Raw genomic sequence first — 17,680 nt, 5'->3', positions numbered from 1 at the left:
AGGAAGTTCAACAATTTGATTGATATACTTTGTGAAATCTACACAGTAGGAAGCAAAAAGGTTACCTGTTGGTGCGATAGGGCAATTTCTAAGATATCTGTCGGAATAGTGTAAAAATTATGGCTGAGCTGAACATTCAATAGTGAACAGTTTCGGAGTGAAATGAAGCTTTTATGTGGGGCCAAAATATCTCTCCAAACCTATTCCCACTAGTTACTTTACACCAGTTCATTGGTGTACACAGAAACCTGATTGAAAGAGATCTAGGGCTTTGCTAGACCTACCTTGGAATCTGTGCAGGAGGAGGGGCGAGCTCGTGCTACAAGTAGTGCAGGCTATCGCCCCTGTCTACACGTAAAATGCAATGGGCTGCAGGAATGACCCGTCGCATCCACCATTTTTTTTAGTTTTAAAGAGCCAAGTGTGCAGGAGTGCACCAACGACAAAGGTAAGGTGTTGTTGTTTTAAAAAAGGGTTCCTCGCTCCCCCCTGGCTCTGATCTCCCCCCCTCTCCCCTTGGCTCTGTTTTCCCCATCTCCTCCTGGCTCTGTTTCCCCCCGCCTGCGATCCCCCGCCCACAATCTCTGTTTCCCACCCACCCATGGTCTCTGGTTTCCCCCCATCTCCCCTGGCTCAGATTCCCCCCCATTCCCCCTGGCTCCGATTCCCCCCCCATCCCCCCTGGCTCCGATTCCCCCCCCCCATATCCCCAACCTGCCCTGATGGCTGCAGTGCTCCTGTGGAGCACTGTGCGCCGTTCGCCGCTTTCCCCAGCTACTTGTGAGTAATTGCGGTACTTTTCCTGGTAGCTGGGAAAAGCGGCGGAACGGGCTACACACCTGTGGCGGGAAATACCGGGTGCCGGTATAAGTGGGGCCGGTTACCCTGGGGCCAGGGAGGTTCGACTCCTGCCTGAGCCCGGGATCCCCTGTGCATCATCTGGATGCACAGGGAAAAGCCCGGGCCTTGTACCGGGCTAAGCCCTTGTCTAGCAAAGGCCCTAGATAATTATTTCATCCAAGGGTAACGGCACTTGGCTGGCAAACATTCTTGATCACTTTGCCCAGGAAGAGAATATTAGCCACTGGCCTACAACTGTTAAAATCATCTGCATCCAAGTTAAATTTCTTTAGGAGCAGTCAAATTATGTCATCTTTTAAAAAATCTAGAACTACTCTCTCACTCAATGAGGCAGGTAGAAGCTTTTGATAAGCCGTGAAGGACAAAGGTTGATCATACAAGTGGCTGAGTAGACTCGACCAAGCACCTTTCCCACATCCTCAGGCTCCAATAAATGAAAGCACCTTTTGTAAAAGTGAGTATATGTTTCATGGTGACAAGATGGTGGCACAGAAATATACTGTTGTGTGCAACAGTCACACACACCTCTGTGTTTTTATTTTTGATGAGGAAGTGTTAAGATATATCAGAAAAGCTTTCTCTGTCGTATTACTGTCTTCTCATGGAAGACCTAGGAAGAGGCAGAAGGGAATGTTACTAAATGTCTTGATCAATTATTGTCGTGACTTAATTCACTGCTTCATGCTTCAGGCACAGGGTTTCTTAGAAATAGAACTTTCTAAGGCTGTCACAATCGGTACTTCTGTTCCCTACAATGATATTGTAATACATTAAAGGAACTTAATGATAGGTTTTCCAGGGTGTTTCAGTATAATACTTTTGTATTTCATTTAATTTTTATTTAAGACTTCTGTGATGCTTTATAAGAAGATTTATATCTCAAAGTGCCTGACAAAATTAACCAACATCAGAGATAAAAACTATAATAAACCACATCATTGAAATCATGAAACAATAACATCAAGAAGCCAGGTGTTGTTTAACAAGATGAAATCAGATGGAACTCTCTCCCCTCTACTCCGGCTGTTTTTCTAATATGTTGTAGATGATCATTAATCTTGAAATGGAATTGATCTTTGAACATCAAGCTTTTTGGCTTCCAGCATGCTAATAAAGTCTTACCAAACATGAAAATCCTGCAGTTGTAATCGGTGTGGCGCTGAAATATGGTGTACTACTAGGCAATAGATTGCTCAGCTCAATACACTCCTTACAAAACACACCTGTGACACAAACTTTACAAGTGGATAACGCTGTATTTAATTAGCCTGGCATTATTAAAATTTATTCACCCAGATGCAAACACTGTTATATACTAGTCTGTTAAAAGTGTATAATGATTCTTCACTTCTGATTTATTATAGTCTGCTTTTTATTAGATCCAGAAGTTATACAGTTCTGTTATAGATATAATTTATATATGTATGGATACATGCACACACACTCTAATTTTTCTACCAGGTAGATTTTGTCAACTTAAGTAAGTAATAATGTTTCTCCAAACAGTTGAGTTGCAATGAAGGGTGGATTTTACCGTTACCAATGTCTCCCTATCCACATTCTCCGCACCATGCATAATTTTGTATACCTCTATCATGTCACCCATTACTTGTCTTTTTTGCAAACTAAACAATCCCAGGTGTTGTAACCTTCCCTCGTAGAAGAGTTGTTCCAGCCCCTCGATTATTTTACTTGCTCTTTTCTGCAGCTAATCAATCTCACAAAGTTTTTATTAACATAAAAGTGGTAGGAGACCATGCATGCCAAGCTGAACACTTTTGGATGAAATGTAGGATACTCCATCCCCTGATATTACATTAGTCCATGGATATTTACATTGGTCCTTCTAAAAAGCCATTATTTGTTTCCATGCTAATTCAAAGACTGCTTAAGTTGAATTCATTTATGTTTGTGTATGCATCAATCTAATGTGTTTTTAATATTTCCTAATTTTGTAAATTGCTTCTTAAATTCCCCAAGTTTAAAAAGCAGAGAGACTGTTCAGTTCTAAACTCATTACAGTATATTTAAAAATTCACGGTTTAGTTGAAACTTTTATTAGTTCCAACTAAACATGCACAAAATAGTGGGCAAGGATTTCAGATCTCCAGATGTCTTTATCAGGCAGGATGTTACAAAAAGGAGGCTGAGGCAGTGGAGTGGGGGGAACAAAGGAGAAACAAAATATGACTTAATGAGGAATTCATGAAGACTGAGGGCTGATCTACACCAAGCAGGATATACCACTATGAAAGCAGTATGAAAGTGGTTTATAAAAGGCAGGAGCCACACTACTGCTTTATAGTGATATTGAAGTGCACTGACGACTGTTGGGGTCCATTGACACATACCATATACCGCTTCCATACTGCTACATCATGCTTGGTGTGGCTCCTGCCTTTTATATACTGCTTTCATACCACTTTCATAGTGCTATATCCTGCTTGGTGTAGATGTGTCATGGGTCTTGAGATAGAATGGAGGAAGAGTCACAGCTTTAAATGTATTAGGCAGTATATTTTTGTATCTGTGAAGCAGTAGGCACTGGTTGTTCTTTTGAAGGTGGATGTGCTGATGAGGTTTCCACTTCTTTCATTGATTGCTAGCAATCAATGGCTTATAATCATTTCATTTTTGCTGGTAAGGGTGCTGTGGATTGAATTCCTAATAAATGTTGCCAGATCCCAATTCTGTCTACTACTCTATTGTTGCTTTTATTACTAAGTTTTTGGGGTTTTATATTGCATTTTTTTAAAGTTAAATATCAGTTTTATTTTATGTAACACTTCAAGTGCAAGGCATCATGGAGACTGGTTCTGAAAGGTGGGACAGAAATTTGGCTTAAATAAATGAAATTATTATCATTGCTTATTTTGCTAGCCAAATTTAACGTGTCTCGGGAACAGCGACGGAACACTAGCAAAGTAGCAATTCCTACATCTCTGCTAAAGATTTTCTGTGTAGATTGGGCTTTTAAATAGTTGTTTGTTGCTAAGGGCAAAGGTGGGGGCTAGAGCTCTTTGCCGAAGAAAGAAAACCGCAGTTGTTTAACCCCAAAATGGGGAAAGAAAATGCTTGTGATCACTTACCATCTCCTTCACGACTCACAGAACAGCTTAACAGGGTATGGCTGTCAGGAGGTTTGCAGTCATTCTGGTTCATCTCATTCTGGAAAGGTTACTCTGAAATACAAGCAAAGTCTTGGGTGCTCTGAAAAGTCAGCCTTAAAATATATACACAGCGTAGATATTTTGTGAACCACAGTGCTGTCTAAAAGGAGGAAATTGCAGCTTTATTTCAGCAAAATTGTTGCCGGTTTTAAACCATACACTATTGGTTAGGCATTTAAGCCATTTTTTGGAAGACAAATTCTACTGTGAACCACTGAAAGCCATTCAAAGTGGACTCATCTGTGTAAAGAATTCAGGCAAAGTAATAAATCAGAATATTAAAATGCAGGTGACCTACAAGTGTGTAGGAAGTCACTATATTAAGTTGTTTATTAGTTTTCAATTTGTCATGGACTTTACGTTTGCTCTTTAATTCTTTCATTCATGGTGATATTACCCTTGGTTAAAAAGGAAAGGGGGATGATCTATTCACTGTATAGTTTTTGAAGCCCAGATTGAACAAAGATATTTAGTAGAAATGGTTTGGTATGGAGAGCTCAATTATTTTAACCTATTGCTTCAGATCCCCGTCACACATTACATTTATTAGGTATATATACACCTAATATATTTCCATTCAGCAGTGGGGAACCTGTGGCACTCCAGATGTTGTCCCTCTGCCACCATGTACAATGATCAGGGATAATGGGACTTGTAGTCCAAGAGCATTTGCAGGGCTTTAATTGCACACTTACAAAATGTGAAGGCTAAATATTCATATATATTTGTATACATGTATGCCTTACAGACTGTGACAAACAGTATATCTGCAACCCTGCAAGGTTGGACAACCGCCAGTCATCCCTGATATTCTTATTTAACAACTTAAGATTTAATCACTCATAACCTGGACACTTGGGAATCCAGGCTTCTGGCTTTTCTCTATGGAGAAGGATAGGTTCCTTTTCCAAATGTGTTGTTATTGTTGTTATTGTTATTATTATTAGTAGTAGTAGTATCCCACCTTTTCCCCAATACTGGGACTCAAGGCAGCTTTACAAAATTAAAATATATATAATTAAAAACTATAAATAGAAATACACAAATGTTAAAAATATAATTAAACCCACTGTAATATTAAAACATTTAAAATACAAATGATAATTTTAAAAAATCCAACACATTAACAGAAGTCCAGACTATTCCCCAAAGACCTTTAAACTTCTTAGAACCAGGTCAGCATGTTTTCCAGGCAGCCCAGCACAGGGTTCAGCCCAATCTTCAGGCGAGGTGAAGAACTAGATAATTACAGTTTCCATTGAGTATGTTTATTCAAGAACCATGCAGACAGAACTTCAGAAATGATAGCAGCTTTTAAAATAAACTGAAATATATAATTAGTTGACTATACTTATCTAATTCTCCAAAGCAGCTTTCAGGATGTGTGGATAAGGTCCACCTGAGGCTCCCTAGCATGGCTTACTATGGCTTCCCTGCCAGCCAGTCAGAGACAAAAGAAGATCTGAAAGAGCAAAGTCATTTCTGTGGTGGCTGTCAGCTCCCAGAGAGGGACATTCAAAGCTCCATCCGATGGGCGTTTTATTGCACGCTCATTACTGGGCACTCACAGAGTTTGCTCAGGTCCCTCACATGACATCGTCTGCCTCCTGCGTGCCTTCTGCCCCTTCTGGCTTTCCTTGCGCTAAAAAAAACCCCTCATTAAGTCCCTCATTTTTAAACTCGGAATCGCTGCTCTCTCCTGCTATGTACAGGAGAAGCAGCGCCATTAGAGCAGCGGACTCAATGGGCCTCGTGCTCATTGTGTATTTATGTATTTATTACATTTCTATACCTCCCAATAGCCAGAGCTCTTTTGAAAGTAACTGAGGAACGAAAACATGGGCAGAGAAGCAAAGGTAGGGAGTGTGTTAACCCTCGGTGTGATGGAGCTTTCAAACTGACTAGATAACATAACATAGGTTGAGTCATGTGGGAGGATAAGGGGAAGAGTCAGCCTGGAATGTCTGGAGATGTAGATTTCTATTATTATTTATTATTTTTATTTATTACATTTTTATACCGCCCAATAGCCGAAGCTCTCTGGGCGGTTCACAAAAATTAAAACCATCATAAAACAACCAACAGGTTAAAACACAAATACAAAATACAATATAAAAAGCACAACCAGGATAAAACCACGCAGCAAAATTGATATAAGGTTAAAATACAGAGTTAAAACAGTATAATTTAAATTTAAGTTAAAATTAAGTGTTAAAATACTGAGTGAAATACTGAGTTAATTTCTTGTGTCTATAGCTGCCTGGCCATGTTCTTTGATCAGAGATGTGTCCTGTGATGGGGGGAAGGTTGATTTGTCACCCAAGATACATTCAGGTTGCTGAGATTTGCTGCAATGAAATGTGTAGAACTGCCTTCCGTCGTACTTGGATTTATGAAGGGCCTCCAGCATTGCTTAATGTCAATGAAAATCAGTAGTAATCTCTGCCTGTATCTTCCAGTTATCCAAATTAATTGGGTATCCCGAGAGACATTTGTACTAGATGCCTCCGAATCCCCATTGTCATGATAAGGTAGGATTCTCAACATTAGCAGCATTCCTAGAGAGTAATCACGATGTACAGAGCAGCCTTCCTAACTTGGTGTCCTTCAGATTTTTGGACTGCAATTCCCATCATCCTTGACTATCAGCTATGCTTGTTGGGTATGATGGGAATTGTAACCCAAAATATCTGGAAGCCATCAAGTTAAGGAGGGCTGGTACACAGTCCACTGCAGACAGATGGGCCTTAGTGGCAGGACTTGGAACATTAGGTTAAAATGTTGCTCTTTTACTTTTTAAAAAGATGACATTCTACTGTCATTCTCCATTTTGTGATATGCAAAACTTGCAGTGACCTCTTACAAAAAAGTGGAGAGAATAAACAGCAGCCATCCTGCTGAACACAGTACAAATTAGATTAGTCATAGAGGATCTGTTGCAGAGCCTGTAACAGAGTCCACTGTGTCCTTTAGCATCAAGCATTTGCTAATTGCCCTGGAAATGTTTCTGCTGAGAGGCAGTATGAAAGTCTCTGAAATAAGAATGAATAAAATAACATAATAAGAACGAGAGCTGGGCATCCCTCTTATTTCTATAAGATGCATTCAAGGTGAAATATAGCCCTATTCAGGTGTTTGCATTTATGCTATCTCTGTCCTCCTCCGTGGCCATTCTCACCATCCTCCACATGTAGAGGGCAACTGTCTGTGGAAGCTATCCATGATATATAGGACTCCGGGAATAGAAGAGGCTTTCAGCTGCAGATAGTCACCCTCTCCAGGTGGAGGTAAATGCGAACAAACATGACGACCAGGCCTGGGGCACAGCTAATGCACCCATTCCCCATTTTCCCTCCTCATGTGTAGAACCTACACTGCAAACATCTGGTTTAATGTCTATTCCACAGAATGGGAATGGGCCCCTGGAGGAAATAAAAATGGATGAGATTAAACCATTTCTAGATCTATATATTATGGAATTGGGTTAGCTCAATTTCCTTGGGAATATCTCACAGTGTTATCCTATGACCTTGTATCTGGTTATCGTGGGTTCTCTTCAGATCATGCTAAATAGCTTTTTCCTTGGTTTATTTTACTTGAATAATAAACAACAGGGTTTGGATACTCTCTTTCCACTTTCCTTCAACAATATATGGATTCAAGCTTTAGTTTTCCTGCACATGTATATAATGCTTAGCACATTATTGCAGGTATTTGAAATAACTTTAAAAGGTTGAGAGGAAAATAAATTGATATTTCTCACCTCATTTATTTTACATTAATAGTAACTGGATTTTTTAAAAAGTGTGTTTGCACTTTATAGAACTATAGAGCCCATCATCAGGAACAAAACATCACTTTTCTTTTATTGTGTTTGCAAATGTTTCAATGTTACCTAACAAAAAAAAGGCCTTGAAATGAAATGAACCATTGTACCTCAAGGGTATTCAGACATTCCTAAAAACTAGTTTGTTGAACAAAACGAATGCAATATAAGATCGTTGTGCTTAATAGGATACACAAACATAGGGCAGGAGCAGTGGTGAAGCAGTAAGTTTTGAAGTGCAGGATCTCATCATGACAGCCTCCCTAGCCAAGGAGCCATAGCCCAAGGAGAATTCATAGTCACGCCACCAGCGCATATACACTACATATATATCCTGCATTTCTATTATTGATTCCCAAAGGGTAGTATCCAGTGCTGCCACTCTGCTTACGCCATTGATGTGGCACTAGTTCTATGGCACTGACGTAAGCTGGCATGATAAGTTTCCATGGAAAATTCAGCACCAGCTTATGCTATTGGCGTAGTGCTAGAGGTCACTCATGGTAGCACTGCATCAGTTACATGAGCAGACTGACAGTTAGCCACAGGAGCTAACACTCTGGCTTAAAACCCATCAGAAATACAAACATTCAAAATAAATCAACAACTAATAACATTTCACAAAAAAGTTTATGAGGCATGACTGCAATCCTATGCATAATTACTTGGGAGTAAGCTACATTGAATTCAGTGGTGCCTATATCTGACTGTATCGGTTCAATTTGCAAAACACATTGACCAAGTTTGCATGGTCATCGCTACCCACGAACCCTTCCTTTAAGCTACAGTGAGCTGCAGTGCAAACTAGGGAGTTTTTGAATATTCAAGCTGCAGCTTATCATGTCATCCCTTCCTGGGGACCATGAGTTATGTGAGGGTTAAAAAACCTTGCATAAACCATAGTCTGTTTAATCCTTGCATAACCCATGGTTGCTGGGTTCAGACAACATGACAAACCATGGCTTAAATATTCAAAATGGCAACTGGTACCCACTTCAGCCCACCATGGCTTAAAAGCCACAGTGAGCTGTGGGATCATTTATTTATTTATTTATTTATTACATTTTTATACTGCCTAATAGCCGAAGCTCTCTGGGCAGTTCACAAAAATTAAAATCATGAAGAGAAGGATCATCCGAACAAACTGTTTAACAAAAGATCTTCAACCAGCTGAAAATAATTCTTTCCCTCCAACATCTCATTCACTTGCCAGAACAATGATGGTCCCTCAATCACTCTGACAGATGACATTATCATTCTTCTCTGAAATAAGTCCCAGAGCTGCAGTCTCCCACATTCTACCCACGCTGGATAGATATGGTGATCAACTGGTCACAATTTGTCGATATAGAATGAAGTACTCTTTCTGCTAAAGTCCCGCATGGGGATCTTGATCCCCCCCAAAAAAACAAGTCTAGTGCCTGAAAGGTGGAGGTGGAATAAAGGTAGATTGGAATCTATTGGTAGATCTCTGGGTGACTTATCTATTAATTTATTATAGTTTTATCTCAGCTTTGTCTTTTGCAATAGATCAGAAAGCGTGTTTGATTACCAGTTATTTAGCAACAAAATAGCAGTCCCATGTACACATGCTTGCATGATCCACAAGCAAGTTGTATGTGTGAGCCTCCTCAGATATTCTGAATAGACATGAAAAGGATCATGGTAAAAGTTTGCTAAAGTTGGTTCCCATTGGAACCAATGGGACAAGTTAGTTATAATATAAAATAATTGATTTCTGTAGGAACTCAGTTCAACTAACCTAGGCTGCAATGCTGTGCACACTTACCTTGGAGTAAGTTCCATTGACCTCTACTTCTGAGTAGAGATGCACAGAATTGTGCTGTTAGTTTGGATATAACTCTTCATGTATAAGAGTGATGGCACAACTTGCTGTTATTTAAAATGCAACTTAAAAAGTCTTTGTGCTAACTGTTTGTCCCCCATGCTCAATGTTTCTTGACAGCGAAATATGGATATAAATTGGTTGCCTTTAACCAAGTCTTTGTGAAGTTCTGCTGTTGCCTTGGTCTGTCTTATCCCTGAATTGTACTGTTTATGTAATTTATTCCACTGAATGGAGTTCATGGGGTGTAGAAAGTAATTGCCACTGTCCCCTGAGCCATTCCTTTTCATCTAGCCCTGCCCCTATTTTGTACCTGGTTCTGGTTGGTGGTACTTAGGACTATGCTAAAAAAACAACCAAAACAAATAAACAAAAAGCCCCCCCCCAAAAAACGGCAGGTCTGAAGTTTGTACACCTGAAGTCTGGTGTAAAGGATAACTCCATTTCTTTAATATAAAGAATTACTGGTTATTAAGAAATAGAACATTATTGAAAGGGATTAACAGGAAAACTATTACACTTCCAAAAACACTGTGCCATTTTCTTTTTATTGTGTTATCCTTAGTGTGGTCATGAAGGTGTATGTGTGTGCCTGCCTGTCTGTGTATATTAGAGATTATTGTATTATATGGAGAAAGTAGAATATTGTAGAATACTGGAGTCAGTGGATGAGGGAGGTTTGGGAAGGGAGAGAAATGGAAGGCACAGATAAACATGGCATGGGGAGAGGGAAGATAAAGTAGAAGATGCAAATGCACATCACTTTTTCCTCCTAATTTTATTCTGCATTTGATGACTTGCAATTAAACAAAGAATTGTCTCCAAGAAAAGGATCACACTTGAGTTGAGACTAGGTGAGATTAAAATTCTGATGGTGTCATCTGTTATGGCATGTTATCACAGCCTTACAGACCATGGGTGATGATGAATATACATGTCTGAACTGCCCCTGAGTCAAAGGTGTGGAAAATGGGGCATGGTGGTGGGTCACTAGAAAGTACGGAAATCACATTTTCGACACTAAGTAATGATGTAAAATGATTATGCTGGAGAAGCAAACACATCACATTTTCTCCCTTCCATTTCACAAATAGTCACAATTGTGCTGTTTCATACCTTCTTGAGGGTGAAACTTTCATAGTGCAATCTTATATAGGTCTACTCAAAAGTAAGGTCTCTTGAGTTTGATGGGCTTACTCACAGGTAAGTGAGTATACAACTGCAGCCTCCATCACTAGATTTGCAGGAAGTTCTTCCTTTTACCTCTAGGTGAGAGATGGGATGTTTGAGCTTGAATATCAGCTCCCTGCTTGTCTTTCAATTTGCATTCATGTTTGTGCTCACTGTTCATTTTGTGCAAACAAGAAAATTTTGGGAAATGAACAGCTATCCCCGATATATTAAAGTGCAGGTAATTTGAGAAAGTTGTGCTTTTTCAAAAAATGTGCATTTTGAGAATGTTATGCATTTCTCAAGTACACATCATGAATGAAGTTTGGGAATTTGCAAGCATTTTTGAAGAAAATGTGCTCATCTTCATGTTTCAGACTGCGAATGGGGCATTTTCAAGTGATTTGTGAACATAAAACAAAATTCTCACATATCCCTACTCTAGGCCACCATGGGAAGACTTTCTGCACTAAGATTTCACATAAAAAAGAGATTAACATTGTCTTGTATATGCAGCACATGTGTGTATCTTTACCATGTTGAAGTATGCGCTAGTATTACCTGGGGTGATGGATTGTCTTCTTTTATGTGACTAATCTATGCATTTTGGGAGGTACAGATTGTCGAAGGCAATGCTCCCATATTAGGTGAGGGCAGATATCTGCAGTGGAATGGGATGAATGGGAACTCTGAAGGTTAATGGATTGTAGCTCTGTAGCTCTTTTGCAGTCTTTCAGAGAAATATTTTTGTCAATTTAAACTGTATGTGAGGTGGAAAGTCAATGTATCCTTAAATTGAATGGATTTATCCTCTCATGTCTGTCCTCCTCTGCTTTATATTCTCCTTGTAAAACCTCCCTCAATCATAATCAGTATTTAACATTTTTATGCATTTGAAATGGTTTAGCATACACAAGTAGGAGTGATAGGGGACCACCCCAATTTATTTCTTTTCATTTTGGGACAGAAAGCTTTCAGAGAGTTCTTAGAAATCATCTTGTTTTGTAAGGTCTTGGTAAATAATATCCTTAAAGAATTGACATTGCTACCGAAGTATAAAATTAACAGGGTGAGAAATCTGAGGAAATGTATGGCTCTTGCTCTAACTGTGAAAGTGGGAGGAGCAGTGACTTGAGAAATGGTTCCCGTTTAAATACGAGTTTAAACACGTGGTATGGTGACAACCTCATGCTGACCAGGTGGCTGAAAGGCAGAAGTGGACAATCTTTGGGAGGCTGCATGATTGGATGGAGCTGGTGGTGAGTGGGGCAGTGGTAGCTGTGGCCAGGACACAAGTCTCTTGGAGATTTTGCACTACTCTGAGGCACTTGGACAAGGTACATCTGCTATATCTTTTGCCCCACTTTTCTTACAAAAATTAATAGAATGCTGCAAAGTACAACAGACGAAAAAAGTATGTTTATGTGTGTGTACATGTAGTACAGCACATGAAGTGGCTGTATTTTGGTGGCTTGCACCAAGCACTTTCCAAGATGCAATCTCCATTCTTTTCAAGGATGATCTGTATGTATATTTGGGATGAAAATATTGGTGTACTTCTGCACTGGCATCCCCCAACCTGGTACCCTCCAGAGGTTTTGGATTACAACTCCCATCAGGCTCATACAGCATGGTCAATGGTCACAGATAATGGAAGTTGTAGTTCCAAAGGGCAGTAGGTTGGGAAAGGCTGGTCTATGAAATGTTTGTCTGCCTTCAGCAGCTGACAAAGAAGTATTTGCATTGCTTTTTATGTGACAAGCAGAGTGACAACAAAAGCATTTCAGCACAGAAAAGAAATAGAGGTGTATTTGTTCATGTCTGTGTGAAAGAATAACACTTTGAATGGAATTGATTTTAGAAAGTACAGAGGATAATTTGTCAGCATGTGTTGCTGGAGTTTCCATTTTTAGATTCAAATGTTTTCTGTCCTTGGACAAATTTAGAGCCACATAGAAAAGCAAAGGATAAACTTGATTTATATACCTGTTATGCTGGAACATAAGCAAATGCCACTATTAGCTACTTTGAAGAAATGAAAGGGTAAATTGAAACTGTTAGCCATACATTTGTCCCCATACTAGATCGAATTAGGATAGGTGCTGAATTTGTTTACATTCTGTGGTTTCTTTGCCCAGAACTATTATTCTTGTGTCATCTGTTCTCATCCTATTGATAGGGTGGGGGATAAGACATTGGTTACATTTGTGTTGGCTATATTAGACATGTTCATAATCTAATAGCCAGATCTTAAGAATGTTCTTAAGTAGCGCCAACATTGTGTTCCTTACGGTGCCTCCTGAAAATGTTGTTTCAGGAAGCTTTCATTGAGTGACCAGCTGCGATTTTACCAGAACTCTATTTTATCACAACTCTGTTTCTTTTCTTTTTTAAAAAATAGTATTTTTATTATGGTTTTTTAAAATCTTTTACCCTATTGGTTGTTCACTACTCCGGAACTTTTGGATGTGGAGCAGTATATAAATATTGTAAATAAAAAAAATAAAAAAGTTTACTCTGCAGTAAATACCACCGAGTGGCCATGATCCATCCACAGTTAAGCACTTCTAAGGTATTCTTGATTACACCAAATAGGGAAAATGTAAGCAAATCTTAACTCTTCGATTGGAATCAATGGAATATAAAACTGTGGCTGGATGGTGCCCCAAAATGATGTATCATCTGGTAAGGTTGCTAAAGATTGTTGTCTAATTCTGTGTCATATTTTATGATAGTCCTCATGTTGTTGAAACTGCATCGAACATTGTCCACATACTTATAATTATGCCCCTGCCCACCCCCCAATATCACACTGGCTGGCTGGAATAATGAATTAAAATTATTTATTAATTTGTTATATTTGTTTTGTGTCCTTCCATTCCTCAAAGGGGCCTGGGATGATATGCACAGTGTTATCTCATTTTTATCCTTACCTTGCGGAAACTTTGTGAGGTAGGTTAGGTCAGGAGATGTTGACTGGCTTTAAATGAAAACAAATCAGACAGTTTGATTTTTGAGATAATGGCCTGGTTCACATCTAATGAAGGCCAACCCATTGTTTATGTTGTTGAATATGGAATTATTATGATGTGTGAATGTGGCTGTGCCAAGAAAATACGACTTGTTAATCATGAACAACCCAGAAAGAGAACATGGTTTCTGGGTTGTTTAAACCATGGGTTGTTCATGGCTACAGAGGTGGCAGGCAAGAGCACTAAAAAAAGAACCAACTGTTCTACATGTCAGCACTACACCATCACAAAGGCATTTGGGATACAGGGAAGGAGTGGGCGAAAGAGGAGGGAAACAAGCAATCCAGGAATTGAGAAAAAAAACTACAGTTTGTTTGATCATTTGCCAAGCACTGGTTATGGCAACAAACCATGGGTTAATATGTGCAAACAGGCCAGATGATGATGATGATGATTTATTACATTTATATTCCGCCCCATAGCCAAAGCTCTCTGGGCGGTTTACAGATACCAGAGCGTGCAAAGTAATGAGCAAAGTGTCCAGGGACAGTGGCACAAATTGGCCAATTTTTGTTGTTGTTGTTGTTAAAGATGCCACTAAAGACAGACCATGTAGAATGTCTGTCTAAATTCCTAAAAGAGAAGTGGAGCACAAGTCATAACATATGTACAAATACGTTGTGAACTGCACCGCATTCTTATGTGATATTCTTAGTAGGCTGTATGGAAATAACTCCTCGTCTATAAATAACCTAAGAGTAAGGTGTTAATCTATCAAATACAATATGAATACATTTGTTTTTCATTTGATTGATTTGACTCTCTTTTTCCCCCTCTTTCAGTGGAGTTTTTATACTGTGATTTGGCTTCCATGAAGTCCATACATCAATTTGTTCAAGCGTTTAAAGCAAAGAATTGCCCACTCCATATCCTGATCAATAATGGTGAGTTTTCGTGAAACATGCTTTTTAAAATGACTTTTAACCTATTGGGATTCATGCCATTGTTTGTTATTTTACTCTGTTCTTTCAACCAAAGAATATGCATCTGTTTTCTTTAATAGTCTCTATTACTGACTTTTAGCAGAATTATGTGAGCTGTTGCAATATTACTGAAACTAACATTTTTGTCTACTAATCATTTCTGGTAGATGAATCATTTTATGCATCAACCTTTGATGCACAGTCGCAATAAAAAAAAAAGTCAAGATGGTCACCAATTTGGATGGCTTTAAAAGGGGGTTGGATAAATTCCTGGAGGCGAAGGATATTAATGGCTACTAACCCTGATAGTTGTGTGCTATCTCTAGTATTCGAGGCAGTAAGCCTGTGTGCCCCAGTTGCTGGGGAACATGGGTGGAAGGGTGCTGTTGCACCATGTCCTGCTTGTTGGTCCCTGGCCAATGGCTGGTTGGCCACTGTGTGAACTAGATGGACCCTTGGTCTGATCTAGCATGGCACTTCTTATGTTCTTAAGCTCAGTGTTAGGAATTATTAGGAAATGAATTGAAAATAGAACATCCAGTGTCAAAATAACTTTATAGAACTCCATGGAGTGGCTGCATTTTGAATACTGGGCTGTACCCAATGTTAGTCATTTTTAGAGTAGACCCATTGAAATGAATAGGACTTGAGCCATGACTAACAAATCCCATTCACTTCAATGGGTCCACTCTAAGTAGAATTAAAATTGGATACTGCCCACTGCAGTTCTAGTCATCCCATGTAAAAAGATACAGAAAAGAACAACCAAAATTATCAAGGACAGAGCACCTTCCCTACAAGGCAAAGTTAAAGAACTTGAGGCATTTTAGTTTAGAAAAAGAAGGCTCCTGGTAGTACTGACAACATCTAATAAGGGTTTATAAAATTATGAATGTGTAAAGAGAGGATTTTTTCCCCCTCTCTCATAGTTTTAGAACTTTGGGTCAACCATGAAATTGTTTGGTCGTATATGAGGAGTTGAGGGGAAGAGAAAATATTGTTGACTTATGATGAGTGCAGTTCTACTAACTTAAATAGCTTATTTTAAAAAGGAAAGGATTACCCAATTTCATGAAGGGTAGGTCTATCCATGGGTATTAGCTGTGATATTTAATTGAAATCACATTCAACTGCAGTATACCTCTGGATGAAGTTATTAGTCAACAGCATATGGAATTAATTTTTTTTTAATTGGCTCTGAGTTTTGGGGAGTCAGGTATATTGATGATATTCAAAATTCTCTGGAAAAGTAATCCAAGTCCAATAGAATGATATATAGAGGAAAAAGAAACATTTTAACTGTTTACCAGCTCGTTCATATCTTAAGTAGTGTCAGTATCATAATACATGTCCATGATGCTTCAGCTGTCCAGGCAAGTATGCTACTGATCTGTATGAGATTATTTTCAATACCATTTGAAAATGGTATTGTGGGTGGGCTCCTTCCTCTAGGTTTGTTCAGTTGTGGATAGACCTTAAGTACAAATTAATGTATCACTGTCCATCTTTAACTCTGTATTTCAATTTGTATTGCTACTAAAGAGCTACAATGGACATCAAATACAATGGACGTCTTAGCTAAAATTTCATAAACAGGAGCACCTATCACTAAATCTTCTAGTTCCAGGTTTTCTGTACCTGAACTGGATTGGCAATAGAAATGGTTTGAACTATTCTACATTGCCCATGACTTACAAGAGAAACATTTTATTTAATTCATGAGCAGTTCTATTTGCCAAAATAAATAAGCCTTTCAAGAAAATTTGTTCGGAAACTTAAATGTAATGTATGGCTTTATTGTGTGTGTTTCATGAAGTGTTGGAACAGAATCACAAGAATAAATATTTTCTGCTGCTAAAAGAGGGCTTGATTGGATATCACCCTACAAAATTAAGATTATTTCAAAAGATCCTCCAGACGAGAGTATCACATTAAACACTCCTACATGAGACTACCATCCCAAATAATACCATCATATTTGTCACAATATGGCCACCAGTCATGACTACTGATAGAATCACATTGCATTGTCTCTTCACCTTATATTTGAGCAACAAACATATAATCATACATCCTAATAATTGAACTGGCATCTGCAATTATGAGAATCCCCAGACAAGCGAGTCATGATTCATTGACTTGGCTGCAGTGGAAAAAGCCTGCTCATGTGAATAAAGCTCCTAGGCAGGGATGTACTCAAATTCTACTAAATTTCTTGTAAATGTCATAAACAGATTAATATTGTTAATCATGATGGTGTGATGTAAAGGCAGGGGTAAAGGTACATACAGTATATCTTCTTGATAGTTACATTTGATTTAACTAAAAACATGAGTATTTGTTGAGCCGATTTAAAATAATGTTCGCAGAACAAAATGTGGCTAGAAGAGTATACAGTTTCAGGTCTTCATTTTTAGGTGTTCATTTTGCCTCAAGGCACTATTCTTTACAGTAAACAATATTCATCCCCCACTGGTCAAATTTTCAAAATGAATAAGTAACAGAAGTGCATAACAACTTTAACCTAGGTTTTAAAAATTGTCGGGTTTTAATTTACAATGAAAATCAGGAGCAAGTATATTTTCATTCTGTTTTCCTGTAACAAGAAAATAGACCCAAGTATTACTCCTCACATAACCTACCCTGTCTACCTGATAGCTGTTACCACTGTCATTAAGGTTCTGAAGGAGAAAACAGTTGTTTTATAGTTCCAAAAAAGTGGTGAGGAAGGTGCGAGAAATGAACACAGACTTTATTTACTTATTTTTAAAATGTCAGACAGTGTGATAGGTACTCAAGAAGTTGTACAAAATAAATATTAAAATCTATCTAAATAGATGAGATCAGTGGGT

General features: G+C 38.6%; 1 protein-coding gene and 1 long non-coding RNA gene across 2 annotated transcripts in view; one reads left to right on the top strand and one right to left on the bottom strand.

The window, feature by feature from the left end:
* The window catches only part of LOC134398813 (uncharacterized), a 265,472-nt gene that overhangs the window by 201,781 nt on the left and 46,011 nt on the right, over nt 1-17,680 (bottom strand). The window lies entirely within an intron of this gene.
* LOC134398812 (E3 SUMO-protein ligase ZBED1-like) overlaps nt 1-17,680 on the top strand; it is a 126,273-nt gene that overhangs the window by 63,691 nt on the left and 44,902 nt on the right. Inside the window, exon 5 of the mRNA XM_063126346.1 lies at nt 14,688-14,789. Coding sequence (XP_062982416.1) covers nt 14,688-14,789 — 102 coding nt within the window. The remainder of the gene's footprint in view (nt 1-14,687; nt 14,790-17,680) is intronic.

Source organism: Elgaria multicarinata, chromosome 5, assembly GCF_023053635.1.
Source record: "Elgaria multicarinata webbii isolate HBS135686 ecotype San Diego chromosome 5, rElgMul1.1.pri, whole genome shotgun sequence".
Lineage (NCBI taxonomy): Eukaryota > Metazoa > Chordata > Lepidosauria > Squamata > Anguidae > Elgaria > Elgaria multicarinata.
Note: the sequence above shows the minus strand (reverse complement) of the source record. Positions and strands in the feature narration are given on the sequence as shown.